Source organism: Macrobrachium rosenbergii, chromosome 44 (genome assembly GCF_040412425.1).
Source record: "Macrobrachium rosenbergii isolate ZJJX-2024 chromosome 44, ASM4041242v1, whole genome shotgun sequence".
NCBI lineage: Eukaryota > Metazoa > Arthropoda > Malacostraca > Decapoda > Palaemonidae > Macrobrachium > Macrobrachium rosenbergii.
This window is the reverse complement of record NC_089784.1, coordinates 26738047-26751155: the sequence shown is the minus strand read 5'-3', so window position 1 is coordinate 26751155 and position 13109 is coordinate 26738047. Positions and strand designations below refer to the sequence as shown.

General features: G+C 36.6%; 2 protein-coding genes across 2 annotated transcripts; both read right to left on the bottom strand.

The window, feature by feature from the left end:
• Positions 1 to 992: 992 nt before the first annotated feature.
• On the bottom strand, positions 993 to 3983 carry LOC136829148 (uncharacterized). Its single transcript, XM_067087473.1, has 4 exons — positions 3322 to 3983; positions 2745 to 2849; positions 2230 to 2328; positions 993 to 1993 (listed from the first exon to the last, which is right to left on the bottom strand). Exons 1-4 carry the CDS (start codon positions 3421 to 3423, stop codon positions 1796 to 1798), a joined length of 504 nt encoding a protein of 167 aa, XP_066943574.1. The 5' UTR covers positions 3424 to 3983; the 3' UTR covers positions 993 to 1795.
• On the bottom strand, positions 3576 to 6100 carry LOC136829563 (uncharacterized). The gene is made up of 5 exons (XM_067088410.1): positions 5957 to 6100; positions 5441 to 5538; positions 4570 to 4674; positions 4168 to 4299; positions 3576 to 3621 (listed from the first exon to the last, which is right to left on the bottom strand). Exons 2-5 carry the CDS (start codon positions 5524 to 5526, stop codon positions 3576 to 3578), a joined length of 369 nt encoding a protein of 122 aa, XP_066944511.1. The 5' UTR covers positions 5527 to 5538; positions 5957 to 6100.
• Between the last annotated feature and the right edge of the window lie 7009 nt (positions 6101 to 13109).

Below are 13109 nucleotides of genomic sequence, written 5' to 3'. Positions count from 1 at the left end.
AAGTATTGAGGGGAGGAAAGGTGGTTAAGACGACCAACATTCCGAGCCTTTTACTAGAAACCATCCTAACCTGTCCTTCGTATTCCTCAACATTTTCCATCTATCATCTTTCCATCACTCCCGCTCATACTCCACCCACTTTCCCACCCTCTTTTTGGTGTGGCATTTAGGATAGGCGAAGTGACCTTAATGAATCATAATCCAGTGAGTGTCATGTCCTTAATTATTTTGTCATAGGTCAAGAAAATATTTTATTATAGTCTGCCATTAATTTATATGAACATTTTCTATTGAAATTATTTTAAAGAAAACGAGACTATGCGAAAATAAATATAAACTAAAGAAAAATACTTCCTATCCCACAGTAATGACGAGATTTATACCCACAGGAACATTCTAGAGAATGTGAGTGATTTTCAGTTTAGGAGAATATCTATTTTATAACATTTACTACATTCCATAACTAAATAGAACACAATCAATATGTATTTCTTGGAATCTCACAACAGCTACTTGTACTAAAGAACGTCCATCATAGCCCGCTTTGTACTCATTTTTTTTTTTTTTTTTTTGAGCATGAGTGAATGAATGATGGGCAGGTCGTCATTTATAAAAAAAAATAATTTTCTATCATGACAGTATCTCATTGTTTTGGTGTAGTTTTTTTTTACCGGCATTGGTTTGAACTATTTTAGCCAAAAATTATATGTATATGTATATATATATATATATATATATATATATATATATATATATATATATATATATATATAATACTTTTTTTTGTCATAACAATAAATGCCCAACAACAGTGATACATTGCAGATGTGTGATTGTAGCGCTGAATTAGCGTAAACTGAGATAGGCGACCAAAAATGGGCTTCACTTCAACTTTGACCATCACTTAGGGATCCCAGTCGTTACAACTCCAACCTAAATGTAATGCCTTCCTTAGAGATTTAACCCTTTACCTCCCTAATCAGCCTGGGGCTTTGGCCTCTGATCACTATGTGTTTTTCCGCGGCGAGGTTAGGGGAGCAGGTCGAGTTGCATGATGTCTTGGAAAACTTTCTCTCCAAAATTTGAGGAAAACCATTCTTGCTGAAGATAGTATTAAATACTGTGACACATTAGCAAATATTAGGAATGGGCAACTTCGCTTATTTTTTTATTTTTTTATTCTTTTACAAGGAAGCTATTCATTTCAGCTTCCACGTAAAGCCAATTTAGGTTACTTTTGAGTAAACTGTAATATGGGTAATAATTTCAGGTCTCATCTACATAGGCGTAAGGTCCTCCCTTACTTTATTTTCTTATATATATTTGCCTCAAACCTGCTGTTAACAAGAGCATCTAGTTTCACGTTCCGTCGCTTTCTACGAAACGAAAGGCTCTCCAGTTAAGTTGATTACCGTCTCCGTTGTTAGAAGAATTCTACAGTGTATTTTTTAATGGGGTTCAAATATAATTATTTATTTTTACCTATACATTAGCCACATTGATAAACTTAGGCTTGATTCTGTAAATGAAATCAAAATTGATACAAATGTATTTCATCTTAGTTTTCATAAAGCTGCTATGCATAAAAATTTACTAAAGCTGTCTTTATCGCTGTCACATGTCGAATTGGCTAAGCCGATTTTCTTCAGATGGACAATATCCTTATATAACGTCAAAAACGCATAAAAATCTCTTAACTCTTTAGCAAATGTTGACAAATGATCGGGTTGAGTACGACACACTTGAGGAGACTGACACGAAGTGGGAATGCGAGCGAGTCAAAGGAAATTCTTTTTCACAGACTGAAAACGACAATGTTCGTTGCTTCAGTTAAGGTTATGTTCCATGGATTGGGAGACGTGATGAAGATTCCTTCCCCCTGTCGCAATTTTAGCAGGCATGATGATGATGGTGATGCCAATGATGATGAAGAAGAAACGTCCCACTTGTCTCTCGCTCGTGTTACATTCGGCTTGAACTCTAGTGTAGATAGCTGTGAAATAATATAAATATTAAATGTAATTTCAGAGCGAGAGACATTTTTCTAAGAATCGTTGCCGTCTACCAAGAATATTGTGACCTGGAGTAATAAACTGTCAATGAAAAAATTACGTTAGAAAATTTAAAAGGCAAGAAACAGATGATCGAAGAACTAGAGATGTTTTCTTATAAGAATGTGACAATCAAGAACAGAATACATTTTTAAGAACTTTGTGACAAATAAATTACCTCCTGATCTGCCATGCTCATAATAACATTCATGGAACCCTGGAGGGTGAGGTGACCCGATCCATGGAAGACTGTCATTTTGCCACCGGCCACTGGAATCTAAGAAGATACGTGTAGGAAGAAAGATGAGAGTAAAATCTTGCATTTGTGAATTTTAAATGGATTTGAGAAAGACATCTGATGAGATTAATATCAAATATATATATATATATATATATATATATATATATATATATATATATATATATATATATATATATATATATATATATGTAACCTGAGGTAACTTGAATACCATTCCTGCGGTTCCTTGACCAAGGAGGTTGTCCCAAAGTGTGAATAATTTTTTAAGGACAAATTTCGAACGGAAGATTTCATACTATCATTAGCTCACGACATTTATGTGTCCTCCTAATTAAGAAGTTGTCAGTAACTGCATATTCCAATAAATGAAACGGAAAATGAAATGTTCCCGGAGACAATGTAATATGCTACGAGCAGTAGTAGAGACTTACCTGCAAATTCCTGTTCCATGTAAAATATCTGATGACTGACTGAACGTAGATGTTCTGAAGGTCGCTCATCTCTACGGAGGGCTCCAGTACGTCCAGTTCATTTGCCTGAAAGATTTAGCAAAATCTTACAGTTCCCGCGTTACGTAAATGGGAGTATGTAAGTCTGGGAGGTCTGCAGAATCCATTAAAAAAAAAAAAAAGTGAATGGTTCGGCCAATTTCTGCATGTATTCTAAGTGGCTACAAATATTAAGTTAAGACTAGCTGATTTCGGTACCTCGTATTATTTAATTTATTTTTTGTGATACCAGGAGGAGTGTGAGCATTCCCGGCTGAATAATGAATGGTGAAGCGATCATATGTGACTTGAAGGGTTCAACAAATTACTTTCCGAAGTTTGAATCCTTTTACTGTAGAACAGATACTTACTGTATACGCCATTATCAACTCTAGAAAGCCACTGATTCTCTTTTACCAATTTTAGCAAAACCAACCTTTGTACGTTTGTGTTGTGTGCTATTTCCCATTTCCTATCGTTCTTATTCAAGGTATCTAAACAAAGGGACGAGATGACTCACTTTGGACGAAATGACCCGCCAAGAGGATTTCCTTGCATCGCTAAGCAAGTCTTTCGCGAAGTAGGAATTGAAGATTTTGTCCTTAAGGAAGCGGCGGCACATATGTGAAGGCTTTGCTTCTTCATCCTCAGCAGCAGGAGTGTCTTTGTTCCCTCGCTTATCCGGTCTTACAGGGATCAAGTAAAAGTTCAAGAATTCATTTTCGTTTCGGTCAACACTCCAGATATCAGGTCTGTATTCTCCAGGTTTGGATATCAAGTAGCCATAGTCATCTTCGTTGGATACATAGGGGATGTAGCCCTGGGAAGCCAAGTGGTCATTAGCAATTAAAATATGGCAAAAACTTCACTTTCACTTTAAAATTTAATTGCTACAACTATTTCTGGAAAAATAAATGTTGTCTTTTTTTTTTTTTGCTATCCATATCATAACCAGACTATAGTTGCTACAACTACATAACTCGCCATTTATTATTTCTGGAGAGTAGTTGTTAATTTTTTTTTTCGTATGTGCTTATCGTGAACACATCATGATCTCTTCTTACCTGTTCCAAAATCTGCCTGTAGAAAGAGTTCCAGTGACTTTCCTTTGGTCTTTTGTCACTCAGAACCACCTCAGAGTAAGTCTGGTAAGACAGCAGCACTGCTGATGTTATTTTCGGCACCTGCAGCAGTCCGTTGAATCTAAAATCACTGCAAGTGAATAGTTGACCATTAAAACTGCTCTGTTGGTAGTTACTAACTCGAAGTGATCAAACTCACCACTTCATCTGTTGTTAATTTTTTTGTGAAAATGTAAAATATTCTGACACTGCAAACTGCATTTGCGTAAAGACAAGCCACCCACCTCTCTTCGTCATTACGTTTATTAACGTAGTTGCTGTAAATTGCTCCCTTGGCGAATTGTCCTTTGGCATAATCTGTCTCTATGTTCGCCCGATCTCCGGTTTTCTCTCTTAATAAGGGCCCCACTATGTTCCTAAAGGTATGACGTCATAAGGGTTATAATGAAGGGATATTGAAAAGTCATGTAAACCATAGGCGTAAATTCAGTGTTCAAGGATCTTCAATGTTGGTGAAGGCATTACGATTATCTTAAATAAGCAAAGAAAAGTATCCGAATGTACTAATGCAAGATTTTCAAAGAAAGTCTAACAAGTTAATGTGCAGCCTTCTTTTTTCAATTCTCCTAGACTGTCAGAATGAAAATGACAGATGGGGTCAGACTTGACAGGACAAGAGACAATACCTCCTTTTGTTTATAAGTATTTGTAACGTGTCGGGATTGGTGAGATGGGCAGATGCTTCGACAATGAAAAGGTAATCGGGCATCAGTTTGGTTTTGGCCTTTTCTCTGAAAAGAAAACCAAAATGTAAGTCCATTTTCAACTTCACTTCAAACGCGGCAGATTTCAAGTGAAATATGTAAATGGAAAATCAGTGTAAAGTCTTATGAAGGAAGTACGTCGGTCAATTTATGATTATGAATTACTCTTTTTAGACTTCATTTCTTGTCAGAGAATGTCCAGAGTGAAACGGTCTCTTTAAAATGTAATAGAACCGCAAGTGGGAAAGATATTCATTTGAGAGCAAAATGATTAGTCACGGAGTCTTATATAGTGGAGTGAAAAATAAATAAAATTATTATTATTATTATTCAGCTGCGTTCTGGTTGGCCCTAGGTTGGTGACGAAGGTGGCAACGCCTCCGGGCCCGCCTTCGTCACCAACCTGGGACCAACCATGCGCAGCTGAATAACCGACCTGACAACTGTACACCGCCGCTTGCTATATTATTATTATTTTATTATTATTATTATTATTATTATTATTATTATTATTATTTTATTATTCACATTCCAATTTTTGTATATTACATTGTTAATATATATATATATGCATATATAATATATATATATATATATATATATATATATATATAAATTATATATATATATATATATATATATATATATATATATATATATATATATATATATATATAATTATGCTGAGCCCGTCTACACCTCAGAGTCTAATTATATTAAATTGATATAACTACCACATGAATGTTAAATGTAATGACAATAAATCTTTAGAAAAATCATCAGTATTACTTACATGAAGTACCTCATTAGTTCGTAATCATCCATTTCAGATACAGGCAGAATTTGGACCACGAAATATTCATTCATATTTTCGGTCATGTAAGAATCCACCTGTCGGGTGGAAGTTGGTAAGTTTTTAGCATGATCGAAGGTAAAACATATTGCAGGTAGATAAAGGTACTTATAGTAATAGCTAAACAGACAGAGTATCTAAATACTTGCATAAACCAGTATTTCAATTCTGACGGGAATGTAAATATTAATAGATCCTTAAATTTTAAGATAAAGTTGCTTTTAATAGCGTTAAAACTGGCAGAGAGCATCTGAGTATTTGCGTAAGTTAGTATTTCAGCTAAATCATTACTTTTTAACGGCTCATTTTGTTATTTATTTCCTTTTGAGTTTCAAGCGTTGACTTTCGAAAAGCGGGAGGAATTTTTTTTCTGCTTACATAAATACAACAGATCTTCTTTTATTAATACCTAGTGATTATAAGTACTTGGGAATGAACCATCCTTGTTATACGTACTTCATCCAAAAGAGTTTCTGCAGACACATAAACAATCAGTGAGAGCTTGTCTTTTGGGTAGTTGAGCTCCTGAAGGCGCCGGAGGAATAGCCTGACGAAGGGCAACTCATAGCTTATCAAAGCTATTATCTGCACAGTGGGGTGGTCAGCTCCTTCCTTCAACAAAAGAAAAAGTATTCATATATATATATATATATATATATATATATATATATATATATATATATATATATATATATATATATATATATATATATATACAGTATATATAAAAAAATCCACGTCAGAAGGGTGTGAACTTGAAAATGTAGAATAAACTACGAAAGTTCCTGTTCAAAGTCCTGGTTTTCACTCACCTTCTTGAGTGGATTTTTTTATATTCTCAAGCACATGTTCCTTCATGCTGCATTGATACAGTGTATATATATATATATATATATATATATATATATATATATATATATATATATATATATATATATATATATATATATATATTATATATTTATATATATATATACAGTAACATATATATATATATATATTTACTTCAATATATATATATATTTATATATATATATTTACTTTAACTTTACCTTACCCCAACTTTAACCCCTCTACGAGATACTACGAGATACTAGAAAAGCATCTTATTATAACTGTTGCCAATGAACCTGCAGGATTCATGATCATGGCCTGGCAACCTACCATTCAGAAATGGGCGCACTGTTGACCCATGGAGTGCCAGGGCATGATAGTAAAGCTCCCAGATACTTTGACTGTGATTATATATATATATATATATATATATATATATATATATATATATATATATATATATATATATATATATATTGCCCACGGTTTCTGAATGGTTGGTTGCCAGGCCATGATCATGAATCCATGACTCATTAGTATTAATTGTAATGAGTTGATTTTCTAGTTTCTGGTAGAGAGGTGAAAGTTAGGACGATGTAAAGTTAAAGGAGATGGACATCAAGGATGAAGAGACCAAAGCTGTCCAACTGTAAGCGATCTTGCCCCACCTTCGGCATGTACAGTAGTGAATCAAGTAGACAAATGAAGATATGTCCTTTTCTAAACATGGAAGATCCTCCATATGCTTCCTACATAGCTGAATTATTAATATTTTTGTCTTGTACAGCGGTATTCTGAGACAGATTGACAACCATGATTGCTGTTAAATGAAGATGAAAAACGGATTATATCCACGCCTCTGTCAGAATTGACCGCGCTTGATAACTCTACAGTTTGACAAACACGAACAGATCTATGAAAGATGAAGTCAACAGAAAACGGAAAAAGAAAAGCTGTCCATCCAACTTACCAGAGGAGAAGTTACTGGCGATGGCTCATCAGGACACTCAGAGCACGACCTCGAGGCTCCAATTTCCTTAGCCATTATATTTGAAGCGACAAAAGGCATTTTGGAATGCCTAGCATGAATGAAGGGCGCAATGGGAACATTGGCTTGCGCATGGAGAGAAAGAACACCGCTGTCACCCTTCCGGTAAGAAAAACTCCCTGTCAGAAGAAGAAGAAGAAGAAAGTACAGTAAGTATATCTTAGTTTAACCAGACCACTGAGCTGATTAACAGCTCTCCTAGGGCTGGCCCGAAGGATTAGATTTATTTTACGTGGCTAAGAACCAACTGGTTACCTAGCAACGGGACCCACAGCTTATTGTGGAATCCGAACCACATTATGACGAGAAATGAATTTCTATCACCAGAAATAAATTCCTCTAATTCTTCAATGGCCGGTCGGAGAGTCGAACCCTGGGCCAACAGCGTGCTAGCCGAGAGCTCTACCCACCCCTCCAATGAAGAAGAAGAAGAAGCATGCAGATTAGTTTTGGTCTTCTGAACGTTAATATAAAGAATAAATATTCCAGTATTCTTCCATATATGTTCCGTTCAGCGCTTACAAAGTATTTACATATGCTGGATCCCCGTTGTTTCACTGACACGTTGCTTTTGAGGACTCCCAAAATATGTCCAACTCCTCCTTACCCAAACGGAATATCAGAATAATTAGAAAGGATCAAGTGTAAGCTCAACCGTTTGCTAAGACCGAGAGTATTACAAGAATAAATTTCATAAAAGATGTTTTTGAAAAGAACTCACATTTTTACGACTACATCGATTTAAAAAAAAGTATTTTTCTCTTATAGGCCTATGCAGCGTTAGCGGAGTAAAGATTTAGTCGTGAAATGTTTCAAAGTACCTTGTCTTATTAGCTTTCCTTTAATAGTAAACAGTTAAAATTGCAGTACTGTTTAACATAAAATCATTGCCTTTCGCCAGTAAAGCTGCAAAGATTCTTTTACAGTACTTTACCTGTATTTATTGTCACAGCATCTTGATATATGTTATAGTCTTCATCGAAAGCCAGTCCATATCTGAACCTCAATGTTACGTTATTAACTGCCGAATGCCAAAGATTCTTCACAGTTTTGAAATGCCCCTTTTCTTGGAGTTCCTGCAGTGTTTCCGATATGGAAGTGACCAGTCCTGCAAAAGCTAAAAAAAGAAAAAAATGATTGTGAGAGATTCCTACTTGTGTATCTTTTAGATGAGACTATCACACACACACACACACACACACACACACACACACAGAGAGCGATTCTAACCTGTTTATGATATATAAGCTAACAACATGATGCTCTTATCAAGTTTATCTGGAACGATAAAATGTCAGATAAGTAATAGAGAGAGAGAGAGAGAGAGAGAGAGAGAGAGAGAGAGAGAGAGATTGATTCTAACCAATTTTTAATAGCTAATAACGTGATGTTCGTATCAAGTTTTATCTAGAACGATAAAATATCAAACAGCGACTAATAATGGTGATCACATTCTATCTCTTAAAATGATCATTTGTAAAAATTGTTTCCCTTCAAGTTTTAACGAGTCGTAATGACAAAAAATACGATATTACAGCTGTGATGATGATAAGAACGATTCATATTGTCAAAAAATACATTATGGTAGCTATGGTAATGAAGAGATACACCAAAAACACTTACCATATGCTGTAAAATCCCGAGTGTTGGCGTTCATCTTGAAATCCCGGTAGTACTGTTTGTCCTCCACCTCCAGCCTCTTCAAAGTGTAGAGGAGCCTCTGAAGGTTTTCGGCGTCCTTTGTAGAGTAAGGTTTAATTCCGCTTCCGGGAACTGCCCTGTACGAGTCTAGTTCATTCTGAGGACATGAGAGTAGGAAGATGGATTGTCACATAGGTGAAAGGCCACGTTCTTTGCTACCTTTTCAATTTTTTTTTTTTTTGAGTCAGTGACTTCCTTTCTTCTTTTGTTCAGAAAGTGTTTTATGGAATGACTAATATTCACTTTAGTGGGACGTAAGAAATTCATATTTACAAGATTACGTTGCTTTGACGTCCCAGATCGCCAGATTATGTTGCTTGTTCTACCTTACTATTATGCAAAAGATTCTGTAGATTATTCAGTTGTCATTAAATTTTCAGTCTTGGAAAAGCTTCCAAGAATTCAAGAGAGAGAGAGAGAGAGAGAGAGAGAGAGAGAGAGAGAGAGAATGGGGATTTCAAGAGCATTACCGAAAAGGTGTAGCAGATGTCGAAAGGAATCTTATTTGCTTAAAATCCTGGATCAGAAGAAAAAAATCTGTTTCCCTGACAGGTGGCTCAAGGGATGAGGTCACTGAATATCCTCGTCTCGGGAAGGTATTTCAACAGGACGACCATTGAATTGTTAAATCTCCTTAAGTAAGGAATTCTTCTTTAGTCTAAGAGCAAAGGCAGATGGTATGCGCAACCTCTTTTCTACCCCAAGTCCGATGAAGGAAGCCAGAAGGGAAAGAAGGATGATGATTCATAGCCCCAAGGAAGGTTATGAGTCATGGAAAGCAGAGGCAGAAAGAGAATTGCAAAGCCTCCTTCTCTCACCGTTACTTCTTCGATCTGCTGCTGAAGACGGCGCGTGTTCTTGAACACTGGCGGCGGATAGGGAAGAATTATGGATGCCTCCTGCTTTATGGCTTCGAGTGCTATCTTCCAGGACGCTATGGCGGGATCGCCAGTGACGATGTATTCATCGCTGTTAAAAAGGAGGAGAACCGTCTCTCAGAGTACTTGCAAAAATAGGGACATGTTTTGATTGTCTTAGATTTTAACCGATTTCATTCCTTTAATGCTTTGTTAGCGAGCTGCTTTGGGATGACCAAGAAAGGCAGTGAATGTCTGCTGATATTAAAAAAGGCAACATGGCTAAAATAACTGTTACGACATTCATTTAGTAATCTGGGATTAGACGTTGAAAAGTTGATATGGTAGGAGCCGCCCGTAACAGTAACCTGTTTTATTGCAAGTTTGAACAAAAATATTAGCCTTAACAAAAATATGCCATGGCAAAATTTATTGGTACTAAGGCACATTTATCGCCCCCACAACCCAGCCATCTCTCTCTCTCTCTCTCTCTCTCTCTCTCTCTCTCTCTCTCTCTCTCTCTCTCTCTTAGTACAATCAGTGCAGCCACTGCTCTTCCGGAATTATTAAAAACATTTGAGTACTTGACATAAAGCTTTACTAATCTCTCTTCGAGTTCATGCCTGCTTTACCAGAAGTTGCATCTGTTCCTTTACCTTTTAGTTTTCTGTAAAAGATAACAATTGCGCCGGCTTTGTCTGTCCGTCCGCACTTTTTTCTGTTCGCACTTTTTTTGTCCGCACTTTTTTTGTAAGCCCTCAGATCTTAAGAACTACTGAGGCTAGATGGCTGCAAATTGATATGTTGATCATCCACCCTCCAGTCATCAAACATACCAAATTGCAGCCCTCTAGCCTCAGTAGTTTTTTTTTTTATTTTATTTAAGGTTAAAGTTAGCCATAATCGTGCTTCTGGCAATGATATAGGATAGGCCACCACAGGTCTGTGGTAAAAGTTTCATGGGCTGCGGCTCATACAGCATTATACGGAGACCACCGAAAGATAGATCTATTTTCGGTGGCCTTGATTATACGCTGTAGCGGCTGTACAGAAAACTCGATTGCGCCGAAGAAGCTTCGGCTCATTTTTTACTTGTTTTAAGTTGTGTTCTGTTCTCTGAACAACCTTTACCTTCCTTTTAAAGAGAGAACAGATATCACCGAAATTACTCCTTCTTTCTCTGGGCGTAGATTTACTGGTGATCTGACACTTTTGATTCCTTTGCCTTCGTTATCTAGTTGTTCTCGATTTCATGTCTTCGGTTTCAGATCGCTCCCCTTTTACCTGTTCTGGTTTTGAAGACCTCTCTTAACTAGAAGAATATACGTTTTAGTCACGCTCACTAGTAAGAGACATTAGTTCTCTCTCTCTGTATTTCTCTCTGTGTTTATCGGTTTCATTCGATGCATCATTTTAGCAGTAATGCGATCCGACCTTCCTCACCGGCCCTCTTCCCTCCATCATTACATTTAAATTATTTTGTCAATTACCTTTGAAAGACCCCACATTGGAATTTACTGAGACGTACTGTTTTGACAGAGATTATTTTTCAGTGGTAAAGACCAAAGTTTAAGTGACGCCATTATCTGCTGAAAGAAAAGTCGATCAGCTCTTTACTTGCCCGTATCGCAAGGAGTTTCTACATGAAACAAGTAAAAAATGTGCCGAAGTTTCTTCGGCGCAATCGAGTTTTATGTACAGCCTCTACAGCGTATAATCAAGGCCACCGAAAACAGATCTCTCTTTCGGTTGTCTCCGTATAATGCTGTATGAGCAGCGGCCCATGAAACTTTAACTACGGCCCGTTGGTGGCCTATCCTATATCGTTGCCAGAAGCACGATTGTGGCTAACTTTAACCTCACATAGAATAAAAACTACTAGGACTAGAAGGCTGCAATTTGGTATGTTTGATGATTGGAGGATGGATGATCAATTTGCAGCCCTCTAGCCTCAGTAGTTTTTAAGATCTGAGGGCGGACAGAAAAAAAAATCGGACAGAAAAAGTGAGGACAGAATAAAGTGCGGACGGACAGACAAAGCCGGCACAATAGTTTTCTTTTACAGAAAACTAAAATCTATACGGCAACCATTTAACTGTGGTCTCGTCTGTCAACTTTTCCCTGATTCCAGTCATTTTCCCTCCCTCCAAGCAACTTATCGTGTCATATTTTTAAATGCCATTTTTCCCCTTTACCTTTTTTTCATATATTTCTTTTCTGTATGAGCTAAATAAGAATATATAGATTTAATTTTCGAGGAGGGAGTGATAAAACTCACACGAACTGACCTCATGATACTGTTACCTATTTCAACTCTCTCTCTCTCTCTCTCTCTCTCTCTCTCTCTCTCTCTCTCTCTCTCTCTCTCTCTCTCTCTCTCTCTCTCTCTCTGAAGAAGTGTGAACATTTTATATTACTTTTTACAAACTTTTTATAAACTTTAGTTAACTTATGATGTTTGACAATTTGATGAGCTTGTAACGTACTATAACAAAATCTTTTGAAATACACCACAGATGATTATTTCAGCTTAAAACTGAGACAATCTCTTGGAAGGACTGACTCTTTTTCCCCTTACCTGTTGATGACAACCACCATATCATCCGGTCGGTAAGGTTCCTGTTGAATCACTTGCAAGATTTCTGAAAGTTCTTGACTTTCATCTTCCACGGATATCATCTGTAACAGATAGAGCGCGGCGTCAATTTTAAATGTTTCTGCTTCGGCCAAGTAGCACGTATTTGTAGGCCTACAATTTCAAGATTCCTTACTTATCAACAAAAATGTTTCTGCTTCGGCCAAGTAGCATGTATTTGTAGGCCTACGATTTTAAGATTCCTAACTTATCGATAAAAATGTTGCTGCTTCGGCCAGGTAGCATTTATTTGTAGGCCTACGATTTCAAGATTCCTTACTTATCAATAAAAATGTTTCCGCTTCGGCCCAGCAGCATGTATTTGTAGGCCTACGATTTAAAGATTCCTTACTTATCAATAAAAATGTTTCTGTTTCGGCCAAGTAGCATGTATTTGTAGGCCTACGATTTCAAGATTCCTTATTTATCAATAAAAAAACACAATAACAGCAATGAGTTGATAGATTTTACTGCAGGTTCCGTATTTCATTCAAAATATTTCACCAATATTTAAAAAAAAGAGACAAGTGACGA

What these genes read in the sequence shown, in the direction of transcription:
- LOC136829148 (XM_067087473.1), bottom strand. Translation starts at nt 3,423, where the DNA reads ATGTGCCGCCGCTTCCTTAAGGACAAAATCTTCAATTCCTACTTCGCG. An exon ending in CATGGAACAGGAATTTGCAG is followed by an intron (nt 2,329 to 2,744) that starts GTAAGTCTCTAC and finishes GTATCTTCTTAG; the next exon opens with ATTCCAGTGGCCGGTGGCAA. An exon ending in TGAGCATGGCAGATCAGGAG is followed by an intron (nt 1,994 to 2,229) that starts GTAATTTATTTG and finishes ATTATTTCACAG; the next exon opens with CTATCTACACTAGAGTTCAA.
- LOC136829563 (XM_067088410.1), bottom strand. Translation starts at nt 5,526, where the DNA reads ATGACCGAAAATATGAATGAATATTTCGTGGTCCAAATTCTGCCTGTA. An exon ending in ATACTTATAAACAAAAGGAG is followed by an intron (nt 4,300 to 4,569) that starts GTATTGTCTCTT and finishes TCATACCTTTAG; the next exon opens with GAACATAGTGGGGCCCTTAT. An exon ending in AAACGTAATGACGAAGAGAG is followed by an intron (nt 3,622 to 4,167) that starts GTGGGTGGCTTG and finishes TTGGCTTCCCAG; the next exon opens with GGCTACATCCCCTATGTATC.